The sequence below is a fragment of the Syngnathoides biaculeatus genome, chromosome 9, assembly GCF_019802595.1.
Source record: "Syngnathoides biaculeatus isolate LvHL_M chromosome 9, ASM1980259v1, whole genome shotgun sequence".
NCBI classification, from domain to species: domain Eukaryota; kingdom Metazoa; phylum Chordata; class Actinopteri; order Syngnathiformes; family Syngnathidae; genus Syngnathoides; species Syngnathoides biaculeatus.
In genome coordinates this window covers 21,576,186-21,594,995 of record NC_084648.1, presented here as the reverse complement: position 1 = coordinate 21,594,995, position 18,810 = coordinate 21,576,186, and the positions used below count along the sequence as shown (strand labels likewise).

Sequence of the window (18,810 nt, the reverse complement as noted above, 5' to 3'; positions counted from 1 at the left end):
TGACTCGCCGATGAGCCGCGCACGCGCTCATCCTCGAGTGGGAGACGCGCGCGCACACGCGCGACGAGGCGGGGCGGGAAAAAAAAGCCATCGGAAACGCTGCCACTCACTACCAAAATAAAAGCTCGACATCCCGAGCGCTTTGGTTCCCCCCGAGATGACGTCAGTGTGTTTCTTGAGAAACAACCAACAGAACCCCCTTGGCCCCAAATGTTGCATGTTTGTGTTGTTTGCCGACACAAATCAACGACGAGAGACCCGACTGACGTGTTTTTAAAGATGTCACCTGTCTTTCAACTTTCCGTCTGATAGCTTAATGCTAATGCTAAGTAGCATTCATGCCAATATTTCAAGCAAAGGCCTGAACACAAACGGCGCAGCAACAACACATAGACGGACAAAAGAAGAGTCATCTCGTGTTTATCCGCCGCAGCGCTCAACAGTTTTGTACCTTACAGAGTCGAGGGCGGTCTCGAACTCGAGCGGCGTTCAAAATCGCGCCTCGATCGCCAGCCTCGTCTCGTCTTTTCAGACGGCGACTCGAGAGTTTCTCGACACCCGAGCGTTACTTGACCTATTTTGGGTCGCAAGTACAGTTTGATGGCCGAGCGCGTTTCAGGTTGTCGGCAGCGCGCTTCGACGCAACTTAAGTTACGCGGAGCGCAAATGTTCTCGTCGTCGTCGTCGTCGTGTACAGCCCAATATTGCCGAGCGCAAATTTGCTTCTGAAATGTTTTTTTTTTCCTCCTCATCATGCACTTCCTGTCTTTCTTTTGTCAACATGTGATCAGCAACATAGAACTGCGTGATGGGTTGGTTCTAAGTAAGCCTTTTAAGTGAACCGAGAAATGTCAAAGATGCAAAAAAGGCGGAACGCTGAGGCGCAAAGCGGCGGCGGGGACGCTTTTATTGTGTAAGGGCGTGGCGGAAGTCACCGCGGCGCTCGCCGGTCGGCTTGACGCTGGTGCTGCCGCGCTGCAGTGCGGACAAAACGCATCTGCGGTTCTGCGGTTCTGGACCTCTGCGAGGAGAACCGCGGCCCTCTTGCAGATTCCGCTTCCGGTCCACGCGGACTCGGACCAGGACCGGGAGCGGGTTTGCGTCATTTTTACTGGCTCGGAGTCGGAGGCCGCGCGTGCACCTTCACGCGGAGGCTCGGGGTTCGGCTCGCGAGGACGGGCCCGCTTTCCCGATGAAGAGTCCCAAAAGACGGAAGCGGAGGAGCGCCAGGTAGGTCGAGAATGGCACCGTGCCGGACGGGGTCGGTTCGGGCGGTGCCGTTCCATTCATGAGCCGGGTCAGGCCGGGTTACGTTTATTGAGCGGCGGATGCGAGGTTGCGCATGCGCGGTCGGCCCGCATGACTGTGCAGTGCGGACATTTAACCGCGGACCGCAAAGAGGGAAAAACGCGCTTTCGACACAAATGCGCATCGCGTCCAGAATTGCGCACTCCGCAAACGATGCTGTGTGCGCTTCGTTGAAATCCGTCCATCCGTCCGTCCGTTTTCTTAGCCGCTTATCCTCACAAGGGTCGCGCTGGAGCCTATCCCGGCTGTCGACGGGCAGGCGGCGGCGGCGGGGTTCACCCCGAACCGGGCACGCACAAACCGACTTCGAGGCTCCGACTAATCTTGCGGAAAGTTGGACTAAGGCAGGGGCGTTTCTAGACCCTTGTGGGGGGCCCCGGCCTGGAAGGTAAAATAGGAACATGTCGAAGCAAAGATGGATTCTAATAAGTGGACGACTCTTCACGTGAATAAGAAGTGGTGCGCGTTCCGTCAGGGTGCAGGCAGGCAGCCTGGACGCTGGACGGCTCGCGGCGCGCCGGAGTGCCAGAAACGCCTCGCAAACTTTTATTACGAGAACTGCGCCAACGGAATGGCGGCCGTAGCGCCAAAAATGAACGTCGCGTCCTTCGGCTGTTTTTTTTTTTTTTTTTTTTTTTTTAATCGAGAGCTTGAAAAAGATTTCAAGGCTTTAGCGCAACCATTTTTGCACTCTCTCTGCACTTATCTGCAAAAATATTTCATGACTTTTATGGGATCTTGAACAGAGCAACTCAAGAAAGTCCTACTTGGATTTTGTCTTTGTCAAAAACAACAACAACAACAAAAAAAAAAAGCAAGGAAAAGTGCACCCGGCACCACATTTAGCAAACGTGCAAAAGACCGAAATCAATTCATTTGATATTTGCAGCAACAACTTCATGTTAACTTTGTGTTACTATTTTGTTCAATGTAACATTTTGCCTCTAACAAATATGTTATCCAATATTATCTTCCCACGCCAATCACAAATTATTCGTCACAGGCGAATTTTTGCATTTGACTTACTGTGTTGTGTGTGTGTGGGTGTGTGTGTGTGTGGGGGGGGGGGTGGACGTCACGGCCACAGACGGCCAACTCATTGCAAGTCGGCTAATAACGGCAGACAAATTCAACCAGCCAGACGCAGAAAATATCAAATGTTAGCTCGACTGCGACAAACGCGTCGCACGGGTTTCCTCACGTTACGCATTCACACTTCGCACTTGCCCTTTTTTGAAAACAGGCGCAATGAGAGAGTTCCCCCCTGCGTCCGACCTGTCGGTGCCGTGTCGTTGACGTGGACCGACGTCAGCCCCCCGCCGGGCTGCAATAATTGTCAAAAAGTCACGCGGTGTGGGTCGGCGTTCCGAGAGTATCCCTCCTCGCTTGACAAAAACAGCCCGATGAGCTTTGTTTGAACTCCCGCAGCAAAAAAAGGAAACGCGGTTTCTAGCAAATAATGTTCCGCCAGTCTTCGCAGCATTGTGAACGGAACGCTAGGCTAGCTAGACTCCGATGTTGCTAGCATAGCCTGCCGCTATCATTTCTAGCCCCGTGTTTGAGGCTTGGGGAGATTTTCCTTTTATGCGGGCTAACCCCGTGCGTACGCGTTTGCTATGACACAACAAGGTCTGTCCCGACTGTCTCGGTGCGTGAGCTCCGCCCGCTGTGATGTCACGTGCAGGTGGCCGGGCGTCGGTTAACTGGCATCTGTTTGGCTCGTAGGCCGTCCGAGGGGTTGTCGTAAGCCGGCGCTCAGAACGATGGTGAGCTCAGAATGTGAGCGGGAATGACGCTAACTAGCTAGCTTGCGACACAGCACGACCCCGGCCCCGCCCTCCTCTGCCCTAGCAGGCCAAAGTGGAAAGTGTCACGACCACAGAGTTCCTCCACGGTCTTTGCCGTGCTAAGCTAAGCTGGGATGAAAACTGTTGTAGTTTCACATCAAACGTTCGCCCAAGATTGAGCTTATTTTTTGGCATTCTTATGAAGAGCAAATTGAGCGAATAGAAGTGACACTGCCTCAACAAGTCAAAGCGAAAACTAACGTGTGTCTAGTGTCGCTCACTGTGGCTTGTAGCGCTAATGTAGCCACTAATGTGGCTAATTAACCAACACAAGTCATTGAGCTAACGTGGAGAACTCCCCCTCTGCCCCGCTCAGGCCAGACTGGGAAGTGGAACAGCCACCGGATCTTTCCATGTCGCTGTGTACATGTGCAAATGCGCACACGTGCACGGACCCACGATCGGATATTTTTAGCACGCTAATGCTAATGCCAACTATAGCAAGTCTTCATGCAAGACACCTTTTTAATTCTGCGCAGATGAAGACAAGCCCCTCCCCTCCCCTGCGGTCGGAGCCGCTCTAATTGGATGCTCGCTCGGCCTGCATGTGACACCGCCTGCACGGCCGCATGCTTCAGGACTTGATGCGTATGGAGAAGGCCGCCCTTCCTGGGGGGGGGGGGGGGGGGAATGGGGCGCTAACACCACGACGGCGGCTGTTTACGGACTTTCAATTCTCTGCGCGTGAAATTGAAAGCGAGGATGTTTAGCGCCCCCGTCAGACTGACGTTCATCACTGCAGACGTTGATGTTTTCTTGTCGAACGCGATGGACGCTCACACTTCCAACCTCAAGCGGCTCGGGGACGCGAGGACCCGCTCGCGGCCGCTTGCGGCTGCACTTCTCGTGATTACGACGAGTTGGCGACGACAGTCAATCCGAGCTAAGCGAGGGTCGCGGGGTCAATCGAAAAGGCGACTTCCCGGCTCGGAACTCATAAGGCAGCGAGCGTATCGTGCGGGATCGACGGTGTCGCAGATTCTTAAAAGGGAAACCCTTTCATCTCATTTCTTCTTGTTGATGTTTTAATATGTCGCCCCGACGAAGCGACACGCGCTCGGTCCAAGATACGAACGTGAGGATGCTGAACTGCGAGTGAAGACAACTCAAATGCTTTTGATGTTCTTTTGAAAAGCGTCAAATATTGGCCATGTAATTTTTGGGAGGTGATTGAGAAAAAGATTGTAAATAGAAGGCGGACAGTTCACAATCGCTGAATCTGCAAATATGCGCAGGGGGCGTCGACTACCGGCGAATTTCTTCCCGTCGGCTCGCTCGGGTTGACTGTAGCCGCTTTCTGATTTGCCGCCTTTACTGCCAACGGAAGTGCACGCCACGCCACGCCACCCCCTTACCCCCCGGCCACACCCCCAGCCCGCCGCCCGCAGCCCGCCGAAATCCTCGGGCCGGTCGCCGTCCGCGGCTAACGCGCTTCCTGTCCCCGGCCGGCCCGCAGATCAATGGCTCGTTCAAGCTGGGAGCTGCTCGCGTTCTTCACGGATTACAGATGCAGTGCTTAGGCCCCGCCCACCAGGACAACGCCAACATGAACGGCGCCGCCGAGCAGGCCGACATCCTGCCGCCGAACCAGATGGTCAAGGACAGGTGGAAAGTGGTCAGTCGCGCACACCATCAAGCAAGCGCAAACACAAGCGCCCCACTAAAGACACACACACACACACACACATCAGCCCGAGGCGGGTTCACGCGTGGCTGATCAATTTCCCGTCGCTAACCGCAACACTGCAACTACACACACAAACACGCATTCGCACACACGGACATGCAAAGGTACACACGAGCGCGATACAACACAAAAACGCGCGCACACATTTCGACCTGTCGTGTCACAGCTGAAGAAGATCGGCGGCGGCGGTTTCGGCGAGATCTACGAGGCTTTGGACCTGCTGACCCGGGAGAACGTGGCCCTCAAGGTGGAGTCGGCCCAGCAGCCCAAACAGGTTCTGAAGATGGAGGTGGCCGTGCTCAAGAAGCTGCAGGGTGAGCGCCGAATCTCGCTTCCCTCACGTTCGGCCGAATTCCCGCCGGACGCCTTTCGTAGAAAGTCGAGGAAGTTCTCGGCGGACGGTCGCGGATCCGTGCGGGGCGGGGCCGACGTCGCGGGCGCGCGCAAATCGGCCCCGACGCCCGGAGCCGAATCGTCGGCCCCTGGCCGAGTTTACCGCGCAGATGAAGTTCCTTCCCTCCCGATGGGGCCGTCAAAGTCCGGCCGGGCGAAAGCAGGCGAAGCCGTCTTTTGCGTCCGCTCGGGACGGGAGCCCCGACCCGAACCGACCCGGCGGCAGAGACAGAGGACGTCCGGTCGGCGGCGCCTCCATCATCGCCGCCGCCGCCGCCGCCATCATCCAGCCCCTCCCATAAATTTGAGCTGCTGCGAAAGTCGCGCGCTGCCGCACTTGAAAAAAGTGTCCGACTAAAAAGTTTTCTCCCCCCCGTGTGGCGTGCGCGTGTCCACAGGTAAAAACCACGTGTGTAAGTTCATCGGCTGCGGCAGAAACGACAAATTCAACTACGTGGTGATGCAGCTTCAGGTGAGAAGACTTTTATTTTGAAGCGGGGGGCGAGCGGCGCGCGTTGACGCTTCCCGTCGGGCGGCAGGGTCGCAATCTGGCCGACCTTCGGCGCAGTCAGCCTCGCGGGACCTTCACCATGAGCACCACGCTGAGGCTGGGCAAGCAGATCCTGGAGTCCATCGAGGCCATCCACTCCGTCGGCTTCCTGCACCGAGACATCAAACCCGTAAGTCACACGTCACCGACCGTCCGACCGTCCGGCCGTCCGACCGTCTGACCGTCGTTGACGTTGCGATCGCCAGTCGAACTTCGCCATGGGCCGCCTGCCGTCCACGTACAGGAAGTGCTACATGCTGGACTTCGGTCTGGCCCGCCAGTACACCAACACCAGCGGGGAGGTCCGGCCGGTAAGACTTTGCGTCTCCTTCTATCTTATTGGCGGACTCGTCGTGCCGTCTGTTCCGCCCGTCCGTCTTTGGCGCTCGGAGTTCAGTCCAGTTCCGTTTGAGTGCACTCGGAGTCTCATTTTGATCCCCTTCTGTTCCAGTTCTTTGCTTTTTGATTTGACTTTCATTTCCCTTCTAGTTCCACCCCTAAAACTTTGACTTCTTAGTTGACTTTCTAGTCCAAATTTCGTCCACTGGTTTTGGTCCGCCTCCAGTGCCGTTCCTGTCGTGTTTAGTTCCAGTTCTAGTTCCGTTTTCTTTGGACTTTCTAGTCCCGGTTCAGTTTCAGTGGAGTCGAGTCTACTTCCAGCCCCAAACCGCTCTAGATCCCGTTCGGTTCTCGGGTCTTTCGCTACAAGTTGTGCTTGTTTGGTCTCGGTCCTCTCGTGTCGTCGCCTCGAAACTCGTTTCCGATTATCGTTACGTGTTTATGAGCGTGCGTGCAATTGAATGTTGAATTTGTATCATTTATGTCATGTTTTTAAAACGAGTTTTCAAACATTTGCTAGCTTTGTTCTCGCCTATTAGCGTGCAAAAAGTCTTATGAGCACTTTTTGGCTAACTGCGCGACGTGGCTTTCCTTCAGCTTTTGTTTTCCTTCTTGGTGACGATTATGATTCTTCTCATTCTCATGATTTGTGTCCTTTGTTGGATTTGTGCGAGTGTTGAGTTGTCATTTTTGTTTTTCTTCCAGTACCTTTGGGACTTATGATTTTGCCGTGCATGCCTTCATCATCACCATGGTCATCGGGGATGTGAGTGGTTTCCGTAGCGACAAGGAGGGGCGGGGCCGCGTCCCCTTTACTGTGGAATGATTGGTTGCCACGGAAACAGCAGACTGCCGTCGTTTTCTTTGATTTTCTGTCTGCAATTTTAGCCCCCGTACGTTCTCAGGCGATGACGCTAGCGTCGATTTGAAAATGCCAAAGAATGAGAATAGGCAAAAGAAGCCGAGAAATGCCCCCGCAAATACGTGAATAATTGACACTTGTACAAATGCCGTCAATTCCTCTTATTCCTCTTCCCTCCCCGAAACTCAAATAAGCACGAGATCGGGTCAAAATCCAGCCAGTAATGAGCGATTGGTTACCCCGACCCCCAAAATAAATAAAGAAAGAGAATCTAAATTGTTGGAAAAACGTTGGAATTTTCCAGGAAAAAAAAAGTAACGGGGCGATGGGTTCCCCCAAAACGGGGAGCGGCAGTTTCGCGGGACACGGGGCCAATCTTGTGGGATTTCGTCCGGTTCGCCACCCCCCCCCCTCACCCCCACCCCCGGGGGGGGGCGGCCGAGGCGGGCAGAGCTGAAATGTTGAGTTTCGGCCCCGGGCGGACGTGGTTGGAAATCCCTTGACGTCACTCCGCCGTTGCGCTTTGTGTGTTCAGCCGAGGACGGTGGCGGGTTTCCGAGGGACGGTCCGCTACGCTTCGGTCAACGCTCACAAAAACAAGGTGACGGACGGCGGGCGGTGGGAATCGGCCGGTAAGCGCCAGACGGGTCGCCTGACGGGACGTGTGATGGTGTGTCGGCAGGAGATGGGTCGCCACGACGACCTGTGGTCACTCTTCTACATGTTGGTGGAGTTTGCCGTCGGACAGTTGCCGTGGAGAAAGATCAAAGACAAGGTGACGTCTCGTCTTCTCTTTCCACGTCACTTTAGGACAGATCGAGTCCGGTACTTCCGAGTCCCGCTCGGACCCGCCGGGGTCCGCTTGAAGGTTTGACTTGACGTTTGGTCCACTTGTAGTCTCGCGGAAAAGTGCAGTACGTACGGCGGTTGTAGGTTCGGAACCACCGCGGTGGCCGAAGCCTCCCGTCGATGACGCTTTCATATTATTTGTACTTCTTCCCCACCTTCTGTGTTCCCTTCGAGTTCACTTTTACTGCCGCTGGTCCGGTTTTCGTTTGGCCTAATTCCAGTGGTCGCGGTCCGGTGGTCGACTTGTCGCTGATTTGCTTTTGGCTTTAGGAGCAAGTGGGTCAGATCAAAGAACGCTACGACCACCGCATGTTACTCAAACACATGCCGTCCGACTTCAACGTCTTCCTCGACCACGTCCTCGCCCTCGACTACTACACCAAGCCCGACTACCAGGTAACGCTCGCCGTTCCGACCGCTTTTACTTCCTTTTGCTCCACTCTACCCTGGGGTCAAAGTTCCAAGACGGGCGGACTGAGTTCTGGTGAATCCCTCCCGACTGCGGACACCGAAAGGAACTACAGTCTGTAGGTCCACCATATCAAAGTCCCTCCAGCTAATTAATACTCCCTCCCGATGTCGAGTCTGTCATAAAGTTTCCATTCGGAGCTCCTGCGTGTTTTCCATGCCAAATTCAAAAGAGAATCACCCGAATCTGGTGGCCACTTCCCGGTTTTGGTCTTTTGCGGGACGTAATAAACCAAGGACGACGCGACGACCACATTCACGTGGACGCCGCGTGTTGCCGTGTCAGCTGCTGATGTCGGTGTTCGAGACCAGCATGAAGGAGCGAATCATCACCGAGAACGAGCCTTTCGATTGGGAGAAGGCGGGCAGCGACGTGACCGTGTCCACCAGCGCCTCCACCCAACCGCAGCTCAACACACGGCCCACCGCCGCCATGGTCGGGTAAGCGGAACTGGGCGGTCTCGGGCTTCCGTCGGCGTGTCGCGCGTCTCTGACCCGGGGTCGCGCGCAGGGCCATCGTGACGCCGGTGCCCGGAGATCCTCAGCGCGAGAACACGGACGACGTCCTCCAGGACGAGCACCTGAGCGACCAGGAGAACGCCCCTCCGCCGCCCGGATGCGCGCGCGGCGAGTCGCTAGTGCAACGCGGCGGCGAGCCCGGCGAGGCCTGGGAGGACACCGACTTCAACCGCAACAGACTCAGGATCAGCTTGAACAAGGTCTGCTCGCGAGTAACGCTAAGCTAGGCTAACATCCGCCACTAAATGGGGTCACGTCGGCAGGAGGAGGAAGCGGGCCACGCCGCCTGTCCGGCGTCTCCGGTTCGCGGCGGAGCTCCCGACTCGCCCTCGGGGCAAGGGCGGCCCTCGCGATACCGGCGGGTCAATAGTCCCGAGTCAGAACGTCTGTCAGCCGCGGAGGGACGCACGGACGCCTACGGTCAGAGGTGAAGACCCGGTCCGGGCTGCTCATGCTAACTTGCTTAGCGGCCAAGCTAACGTGCATTTGGTGACGGAGGAAGTTTAGCTTCTTTCGCTAAGGATGTTAGCCTCGGCTGCATTGGGGTAAAAGAAGAAGGTAACCCTCAGCGGCCGAGCTAACTCGCGAAAGCTGCGCGTGTGCGTCAGGTCCCGGATGGACATGCTGGGCTCTCCTTCCCGCCACGTGTACTCGTCGCAGCCGGCGCAGATGCTGTCGGTGGACCCCGGTTGCCGCGGCGACCGACAGGCCAGCGGCCGGCAGGAGGTTTCGGCGGCGTCGGCGGACCAGGAGGCGCACAGCAATGCGTTCATACGCTCGGTCCCGCTGGCTGAGGAAGAAGACTTCGACAGCAAGGAGTGGGTGATCATCGACAAAGAGGCGGAGCTTCGAGACTTCCACCCGACCACGTCGGGCACCACCGACGACGAGCCCGAGGAGCTGCGCCCCCTTGAGGAGCCGCAGGAGGAGCGCAGGAAGGGCCGCACGGCATCAGGTGAGCGCCGGCGCCGTTAGCGTGTTTGCGCGCTCACAAAATGACTCGGTTTGCGCTGTGGTTCAGGTGTGGATCCGGCCGTCCGTCCCAAGACGCACGGTCGCGGGATGGTAACGCTAACCGAGGAGGAGGCGTCACGGAGGAGCCTCGGCGGCGCTAGCCCCGCCCACTCGCCGTGTCACTCCCTGCCGTCGGGACGACCTCGCCGCCGAGAGTCGGAACCCAACGGGCCGCACCGGCCGGTAAGACCGCGCCGTCTGTCGGCTGATCGCTGGGGAGCCTCGGTGTCGGCTTCTACTTGGCATTTAGTTTCAGCCGCGTCTGTAGTGTGGTTAAGAAGGTCCAGCTGAGGACCGGCGGGGCCGTCCCAGCGGCGTCACCGCAGTCTTTGGCGTCATCTCTGGAGACATTTTTCCTCCACTCCCCCATTGTTTCAATTCAGCCATTCGGCCCACGTGAACAATCGGTCCGGCATCGTTGTGGCAAACAGAAATCCGATGAAGCGCTACCGTTAAATATCGAGCGATAGATCATGTCTCTCCCTGCGCTTCCAGATGGAGCACTCCATTTCTTGACTTTTCTGCAATTGGCCTGGATGGTGTCACCTTTTCCCGATCTTTCGAGCGATTCGTCGCGATTGTGTCGAAGCGATCTCTTGCCGGCTGCAAACGAAGCAAAATTCTTGAGCAGCCGCAATTTCCTCTCGTTTTCACGAGGGACGCAATGACTCTTTGACACGGGGACGCTTTGAACATGTTTTTTTCCCCTCATCAATGAAATCCCCATTGGAAGTTCACTTGAGTTGTGTGTGTTTGATGATTTGAAATCTTAAAGTGCAACCAAATCGAAATTTGTGAAGAGGACAAATGGCACTCAAGTCCAAATTCAGTCCAGTTCTGGGAAAGTTCCTTTCTACTTTCCTTGTGGAATAAATGGAACCCAGTTAGTTGTATTTGGCTTGAAGAAGAGCCGTCGTCCGTTTGTGCTTGGGTGTCGTATTTCAGCCTACTTCACTTTGGATGTACGTCACCTCGAGTCCACCTAGCTTAGTGCCGGTTCAGTCCCGTTCCACTTTTATTTCACAGCGGCACATCAAAAAGTCCAAGACCGATGCAATTGAGGCCAGTTCTGGGTCCAGGGTCCGACCGCCGTGTCGGGCTCCGCCCAGTCCGGAATTTCCAGTCGCCTCCGTCGCTGAAACGTCCCAGGCGAGCGAGGCGGCAAGAGACTCTCAAAACACGCCCGACCGAAGAAGCGGCCGCGAATCGGGCTTGGCCCCCGAGGCGGTAGCTGACGCTGATGAAGCGCGACATGGAAAAAAAGGGACAAAAGAAAAGGGACGACTTCTGCCGTTATCGCTTTGAGCAACGTCCATTTCTCCGAGTCTGTTGCCCGGTTAAAGCGCTTTGACTGTTCTAATTGCACAATTGTCCCCAAAAACAAAAACGTGTCCCGTCTTTGCCAGATGACCGCCAACCTCACACTCGCCGATATGATTTGGGTTCTGATTCGGATTCAAGAGAGCGAGAGAGGCTTTGACTTGTGTTTTGGGATTTCAGTAAAAATATCAGGAGTATTACAGGATTAACGGTTTATGATTTAGTGGTGGTCACGAGTTGGTGTGTTGAAAGTATTTGAGCAGTAAGTCTGAAAGTTTACCCCCCAAAATGTCCTTAACTGCTGCGCTTTCTATCTTACACGCACACACAACACAACACAATGACAATGACAATGACTCACTCGTACACACACAAAGACAACTGCCCCCCCCCCACCCCATCTTCCTCTTCCTCATGTGGTCTGTCTTCCTCGTCGTCTTCTTCGTTGGTTTCTTTCAACTTGATTGCTGGACCGCACGCTAGCGAATCTCCACTTGATTTGCCAGCACTTGGCAACGTTAGCATGTTTCCTATGACCATCGCCGTCGTGGCGCTAGCATGTAAGACCACGCTAGCGGTGTAAATCCCGCCGATAGCAGCCCCCGTTGCTCCCGATGGGAAAATCTCGGATTAGGTTTACGGTTTTCGCCTCGGGAATCAAACCAATCTTATGGTTTTAAACAAGGCTTAGCGTTTCAGAAGTAGGCTTTCACGTTAGGGTGTAAAGCCGGGACGTCTGCTCGGTTTTCAAAGAAGGGTATCGAGCCTGGGTTCGGGTTTCAAATCGGGGATTGGAGGCCGGGTCAGGGTTTCAAAGTCGGCTTTGACACGTGACGACAGTTTGAAGAGTTTCACAACGAGGTGTCGTTGTGTTCACCGAAATCAAAAGTAGCATCCAAAGTACGAGGAACCGGCGGTACTCGGTGTCGGTGACTAGAGCGGTCGCTAACGTGAAGCCAACGGTCGAGACGGGCTCCGTCCCCCCTCGTCACCCCTCAACCAATCAGCCGAAAGGCTCCCAATCAGCCGTGCGCCGCCTGATTGGCTCGGGGAGGGGAGGGGGAGGAGCCGAAGACAGGAAGCCACGTCACGGCGTTTATCGCATTCAAAAAGCAAAAAAAAAAAAAAAAAGGCTTCCGCCGGCTAACCTCCTCCCCCTCTCTCTGTGATTGGTCTGTTTGCAGCTGGACGACGAGCGCCCCCAGCCGCGGCCCAATCAGCTGAGGCGCTTGGCCTCCTACGTCTTCTCGTCGTCCACCCTGGAGACGGAGCACTACCCCCACGGGGGGGGCGCCGCCTTCATCCAGAGGAGCCGCTCGGCCGAGAGCAGTCCCGCTCACGCCGCCGCCGCCGGCTGGAGGCGGCGGCACGGCGGCGGCAACACGCTGCCTGCCCGCGCCGGCAGACACTCGGTGCTCAACGTGTCGCGCTCGCAGCTGCAGCACATGCTGGCCAAACTCATGAACAAGAACAGCAGCTGAAACGAAAGCGCGGCCTGTCCACGACGCCATCGCTCACACACTCGCGCTCGCTCGCTCACTCACTCACGAAGACGCCTTCCGTCCATTTTCTCGAGTTTTTCCGAGGTGGCCCGGACGTCTCCCCCCCGCCATCACTTCGTCCGGCTGCCTTCCGAGGCCGGCCCCGAGACCTCGTCCCTCCGGCGTAGCCTGGGTCGTTCTCCGGCGGGCCTCGTCTAGCTCCTCTCGATGCAGAGGAGCAGGGAAGGGAAGGCCCGCACACCCAGCGGCGGAAGCCCTTTTCGGCCGCCCGTATCCGGGATCTCGTCAGATCTCGTTCTTTGGGTCCTGACCGTCGGTGAGGCTACGGGACGGCGACTGTCACTCAGTTGACGAACCTTCCTCGCCTCGGCAGCGCCGGTCTTCCGCCGCTTTCTTCCCTCGGTTGCGAACGAACCCCCGGGATGCTTGAACCGGTCCACTCGGGCGTGACCGCTTCAGATGCGGAGGTGCCGATTCTGCTCCCAATTGCTTCGCACTCGCCTGCAAACGACACGCAGCGTTGACGGTCCACCGCTTCTCCCTCCCGAGACGGACCAGAATTTCCTCGAAGCTGTCCGGAAGTCCTCCCACGCCCGTGTTTTTTGTTTTTGCCGGTACCCATCGATCGCTTCCGGAGTCGCGCAGGCCAACGAAGGCCCGATGAAGACTCCTCCTTCAACTCGACGGCGTCCCCCGCCGACCCCCTTTACGGACAACGTTGTCCTTGGGACACCTCCTCTACCGGTTGAAGCTTCTTCTGCCAGATTCTGCCAGACATTCCCAACAGAACCTCACGGTAAATTTGGGTCTGCCGGGTCAGAGTGGCGTTGGAGCCGACCCCTCCGACGGGGAAGGGAGACCCACCTCGTCGCAGGGCCGACCCCCCCGTCTACGAAAGGGGCTTCGCTCCTTCGTAGATAAACACACAAGAGTGCGACAGAAGCGGTGCTGACGACGCAATAAATTTGTTCTGCAAATGTGTTGCACAAGCTCGACACTCCGACAGGAAGTAGACTTCGGGGAGTCTTCCTGTAGGTGGCGCTAGCCTTTTTTTAAATGACAAGTGACAATTTCCAGACTTATGCAAAGAACAGCGAAACTCCACACGTGACATTTTTCACCTCTTTTTGCTGATTGTAGTGACCTTTATTTCCTTTTCTTTTCCTTTTTGGATTCTTGCTTCTTCTATCAGGAGTGACGTTAGCATGTTAGCATGTGGCTGCTAGCATGGTTGTAGGAGACTGCAGTCGGCGGGTCGCTAATGCTAATGCTAGTTAGCGCGCGTGACACTGAGTGTGTGTCTTTGCCGTTTTGTCGCTTTGTCACTGCTGCACTTTATCCCCGTCGTCATCCACACGGACGCAATAATGCTACATCGTCGGCTTGGCATGTCCCGCGACTGTTCGAGCTCCTCGTCATTCGGTTGTTTGAACCTTGAAAAGGGGGCGGGGCTTTGATATTTCACAGAATGACGTGTTTTTTTTTTTGTCAACACATCTTTAAGGGCTAAACTCAGTGAAAATCCACCACTTCCTCTTTGCGTTCACGCTGCTAACGTAGAATGTATAAGCTAAATTAGGCTAGCTGCTAACTTGATTTTGCGCGCACAAGCCCGTGCTCAATATGGCAGGAGGCGGAGTCACGTGATACTCGTGCGGTTAGCGCTGGAACTTTAGCGGACGTCGTCGCGTTTTGTTGACGAGCTTCCAGGAGACCGGAAACGTGTGACGCGCCCTCCGTCGCGTTGCCGCTTGGCTTTTGGGTGCTAGCGTGGCGAAAGTGAGCAACATTTTGCGTTCATCATAAAATGTGATATTGCTCAAAAGTATTCAAAGGTACCTCGAGTCGAGAAATGAATGAGCTGATATTAGCGTGAGTGCTGCGTGCGTCATAAATAAGACAAATTTCATTTTTATGAACTGCTTTTTTTTGTTTAGTTTTGATGATTTTGGGATTACAGGGTGACAAGATACAAGTAACGCGCCTTTGCGCTACTCGTAAGCGAGAAGAAAGTTCAAAGGGAAGTTGTTAGCTCCAAATTCCTGCTGCTAGCTAGCCGATTCATCACTTCGTTAGCTGAGCACTGCAACGTTTTTGCACTTGGAAGTTTGCAAGCCAACGTAGCGTCAAAAAAGAAAAACAATTTTTATCACTTATGCTATACATGTACCTATACATGTGCGTGTGTGTGTGTGTGTGTGTGTGTGCGTACACAAGCACGCATCCACATATACATACGTCGACCTTGTAACTTTTGATGTGCTCTTAATGTTTCGAATTCATTTAATAATGCAGAAAAAAAGCCTTGCCTCCTCCTTTTTTTAAGCTATGCTAGGCTAAAATAGCTGAATGTTTTTTTTTTGGGGGGGGGCAATAAACTTTGTCAACACGTCTTTTTGCTCTTTTTCAACCAAAGTGAAGCATTAACTTCTTTTGTACACACGCGCATACACACGTACCCGTGCACACTCGCGTATTTATGAGCATTGTAGAAAGCAATTACCCTCTCCTAGCATGATAACGAGTGTACTTATCGTGTACATAAGTACAGTATGTAGATAAACACGCGTGTACAGAAGACATGCAGAAAATGTTTATGAAGAAGACTGCGATGCATTTTTGTGCCTTTTTTTATTGCCGTGTGAAGTCATAATTATGACAATCCTGACCAGCTCGTGTACCGACAGAATCACATTAAAAAGAAGAAAAGATGTTTTTTTTTTTTTTTTTTTTTTTGGTCGGGGGAGAGGGAATAAAAGTTCTTCTTATCTTTATTTGTGTTTGTGTCTAAGAAGTATTGCTTTGGTGCCATCCTGTGTAATGTTGGTACCAAGGAACTATGTTGAAGTGAATCCTTTTCCGTCCTCTCGCGGCAAAATTAAATTTGCAAGTCGGAGACGCAGCAGTATTACAGTAAGTCCGTCCATTTTCAAATGTGCAAATTGGTTTGCGGCTCAGGGGAAAAAAGGCAGACTACGTCCTTGACCGGTCGCCACCTAAACGCAGGGCCACATCCGACCGTCGGCGACTTTGCGGCTAACGCGCCTTTTTTTTGCCTTTCAGGCAGCGACACCCCCCTCGCCGGTCGGCCTCTCGCCCGACGCTTCCGCGCCGGGCGGCCCCCCGCCGCCCTCGCCCGACTACCGCACCAAGGCCGACGGCGACGAGCGCGAACGCTTCCACATCCTGCCCAAGCTGCAGGCCAAGCGTGGCGACTTCCTGACGGTGATGCTGACGGGAACTCTGCAGCGGCGCCGCACGTTCGCCCCCGGCGTCGACGACGCCTCGCCGGAACCGGGCTACGACGACGTGACCAAGAGCGAGTCCGACAGCGAGGCCAGTCCCAAGAGCTCAGAGCGCAGCCAGGACGCCGCCCCCTCCACGCTCATGGCCGAGGACCAGAGAGGCGCCAGGGAGCATCCCTCTGAGGGCGACCCTGACTTGGAGGACGCCTCCAAGACTCTGGTCCTCTTCTCCCCCGGAGACACTCGCAAGTCCCCATCCGGCGACCACGCGCAGGAGGGCGAGTTGGCCACACCTTCCGGAGCGACCCCCTGCCAGGACCGCCTTCCTCTCGGAGACGTAATCCGACCCTCGGACACAGGTCGCCTGTCCCCCGCTTTCAGACTGGACGTACGGCCGTCCACGCCGGTTGCCCCGGCGTCGCCCCCGTTTACCAAAGTGGAGCGCACTTTTGTACACATCGCAGAGACATCACACCTGAATGTCATGTCTTCCGACGGGCACGCCGCCCGGGAGACGGACCGGGACGTCGTCGCGGGAGGCGGACCGGGATCCGAGCATCTAACGGCTTTGGACAAGAATCTTCAAACTGAAAATGGTCCTTTGGAGCCGGTCACGGAAGCAGTTTCACCAGAACCGAAAGATTCTCTGGAGCAGAAATCCTACAACGAGGAAGCCTCTCAGATCCACGAGAACTCGGAACCTTCAGTGGCAATCAAGTCCAGAATCAGGAGCAGAATTCCTGTTCTGATCTCAGAAGAAGGCTCTGAACCATCAGCCTCGCTCTTGGCTCGAGCTCGCCTTCAACAGCACACCAGACAGCTGGACCTGGACTTGGGTCGGGCGCTGGCCCAGAGGCAACAGGGTCGCCGGGTGCGGCGGCGTGTCTGGTCCGGGACGTCGTCCTCGTTCTCCTCAGGAGACGGCGAGCATCGCAGGACCTCAGAAACCTTGTCCACCGCCGGATCGGAGGAGGACACGCACATCTCGGACGAGCTGAAAAGGAACTCCGGGGTCAGGCAGGAAGACCAGACCAGAAGTCGGATCCCCAGGCCTGTCACGCCCATCAAAAGAGCTCCTGGGAAAATAGCTGCCGTTCCGTCTCCGCTGGCATCTTCGGTGCCGTCCTCCTCTTTCAGGTTGGTTCTGGTTCATTGGCTTACAGCGGTGTTTTGAAAAGGTTGTGTACCGTGGACCGACCCAAATGCAGTCCCAACACGTCTTTCAAAAGCAAACTGTTTGTCCTCTTCTGTCCGCAGGAAGGCAAAGTCTCAACGAAGGTCCGCAGCCGTCCCGTCGCAATCATCCTCCTCGTGCCCCCGTCCGTCCCCCGCCCCCGTACAGTCCGGTAGTCCTCGTGCGCCCCTCAGACTCCTCCTGGGGACCCGTCGCAGCCTTAGCTCCGCCCAATGCAGGACCGACAGCCCCTCCCCTCAAAGAGCGCCGGCGCGCTCCAGACCTTCGCTCTCCGTCCGAGCCCCGACCGTCCCCGTGCTGCCGCCCAGGAATCCGGCGGGCATGCGGCGCAGCGCCTCGCAGGAGGCCGCCGTCGCCCCCTCGTTGTCGGGATCCTTCCCCGCGGCCAGGTGGTCTCGGTCCAGAGCGGCCGTGAAGGCAAACTCCAGGGAGAAGGCCGCCCCGACTAGATAATACAAAGAAAGTCCTGTTTGGTCCGCGTCGCTACCTGAACCGAGTCCTGCGCGGACTCCGGTTCTTGATCTGGAGGCTGACTCGGCATGCTTCGATCCTCATGAACGCTGTAAATAATCTTCGTAACCATCTCATTATTCATCAATTTATCTTCAACTACCACTCGACTGCGGCCATTTTTTTTTGTTTTTGTTCTTGCTCTTCTGACACTTCACACATAAACGCGAACGTGAAAAAGTCAATTAAACAAACGCAAAGCCCAAAGTGCTCAAGCGTTATTTGCCGAGCATGTCAAAAACACGAGGTTCCGCTCTCGAACCACTACCGACAGCCGCTGTGAGGAAAAACAAAGAAAAAAAAAATACGCGGCGGGATTCGTAAGAAACCGTGCCGACGTTGATGCAGAGATTCTGCAAAGGATTTGGCAAATCTCTGCGAGATTCCGCTAACGTGACGATTGTGCAACTGGCGCAGAAGGAGGCACAAGTGGCGCCATCGTCTGGAACAGCGTAAACGTGCACATGTTCATCGGAGCTGCCAGTCGAAGTTCTACCTGAGCTCGATCGGGCCGCTTGGTCGCTTTTCCCACCGCAGGCTTTGCACCTTTGGGTTTGTGCCCGTATGTCGGCGCTAACCCTAATTCGAGTGAGATCGGACGAGGTCCGAGACCAGCGCACAGTACCGGACCGGGGTACATTCCCTCATGTTTAGCAAGTCTTCCCTCGCATGTCTCCAAAGAATAAAAAACACAAAACCAAGGCGACCACTCGGTTCCGCGCCATTTTGATTGACCTCTCAGACAAACTTAGACACAAAGGACACATCCGAGTATTTGCCTCCTCCTTCCATTTGTGTTTTTTGCGTTGTTTCCTGACTTGAAGATCATCAAACAAATGGAGATATAATGAAAAATAATCCAAAGAAACTCCAAATGCAATTTTGAAATGATTTTATTCTTGAAGGAGAAAAGAAAAAAAGCGACGTCGGCCAAAAGAGCTCAAAAAGCTGCCACGAAATGTCACAATCCAAAGAAATTCAGATGGCTCACTGACATCCATCCGTCAATCTCGAAGGTTACAAAGACGCGTCGCAAGCTTTCGGACTCAAGTGAACCACAGCGAGAAGCGTTTTCGTCAAACCGGGACAAGTCACCCGGGAGTTCGCAAAGACACCGAGGACAACATCCGAAGAACTTGCAGGCCGGCCTCCCTTGCTTTGGTTAAGGTCTTAAGGTCAGCGTCCAGGGCGCAAGAAGAAGG

At 55.1% G+C, this 18,810-nt stretch overlaps 1 protein-coding gene across 1 annotated transcript; it reads left to right on the top strand.

The window, feature by feature from the left end:
• The first annotated feature begins 935 nt into the window (after positions 1-935).
• ttbk1a (tau tubulin kinase 1a) lies at positions 936-18,237 on the top strand. Its single transcript, XM_061831187.1, has 16 exons — positions 936-1,230; positions 4,612-4,770; positions 5,009-5,156; positions 5,634-5,707; positions 5,775-5,915; positions 5,992-6,096; positions 7,522-7,587; positions 7,669-7,761; positions 8,106-8,231; positions 8,590-8,744; positions 8,815-9,022; positions 9,086-9,249; positions 9,431-9,777; positions 9,844-10,019; positions 15,722-17,040; positions 17,161-18,237. The coding sequence occupies exons 2-16, from the start codon at positions 4,663-4,665 to the stop codon at positions 17,549-17,551; spliced, it is 3,621 nt and encodes a 1,206-aa protein (XP_061687171.1). The 5' UTR covers positions 936-1,230; positions 4,612-4,662; the 3' UTR covers positions 17,552-18,237.
• Positions 18,238-18,810: the final 573 nt, after the last annotated feature.

What these genes read in the sequence shown, in the direction of transcription:
- ttbk1a (XM_061831187.1), top strand. Translation starts at nt 4,663, where the DNA reads ATGCAGTGCTTAGGCCCCGCCCACCAGGACAACGCCAACATGAACGGC. An exon ending in CCAGCGGGGAGGTCCGGCCG is followed by an intron (nt 6,097 to 7,521) that starts GTAAGACTTTGC and finishes TTGTGTGTTCAG; the next exon opens with CCGAGGACGGTGGCGGGTTT. An exon ending in TCAGGATCAGCTTGAACAAG is followed by an intron (nt 9,023 to 9,085) that starts GTCTGCTCGCGA and finishes TCACGTCGGCAG; the next exon opens with GAGGAGGAAGCGGGCCACGC.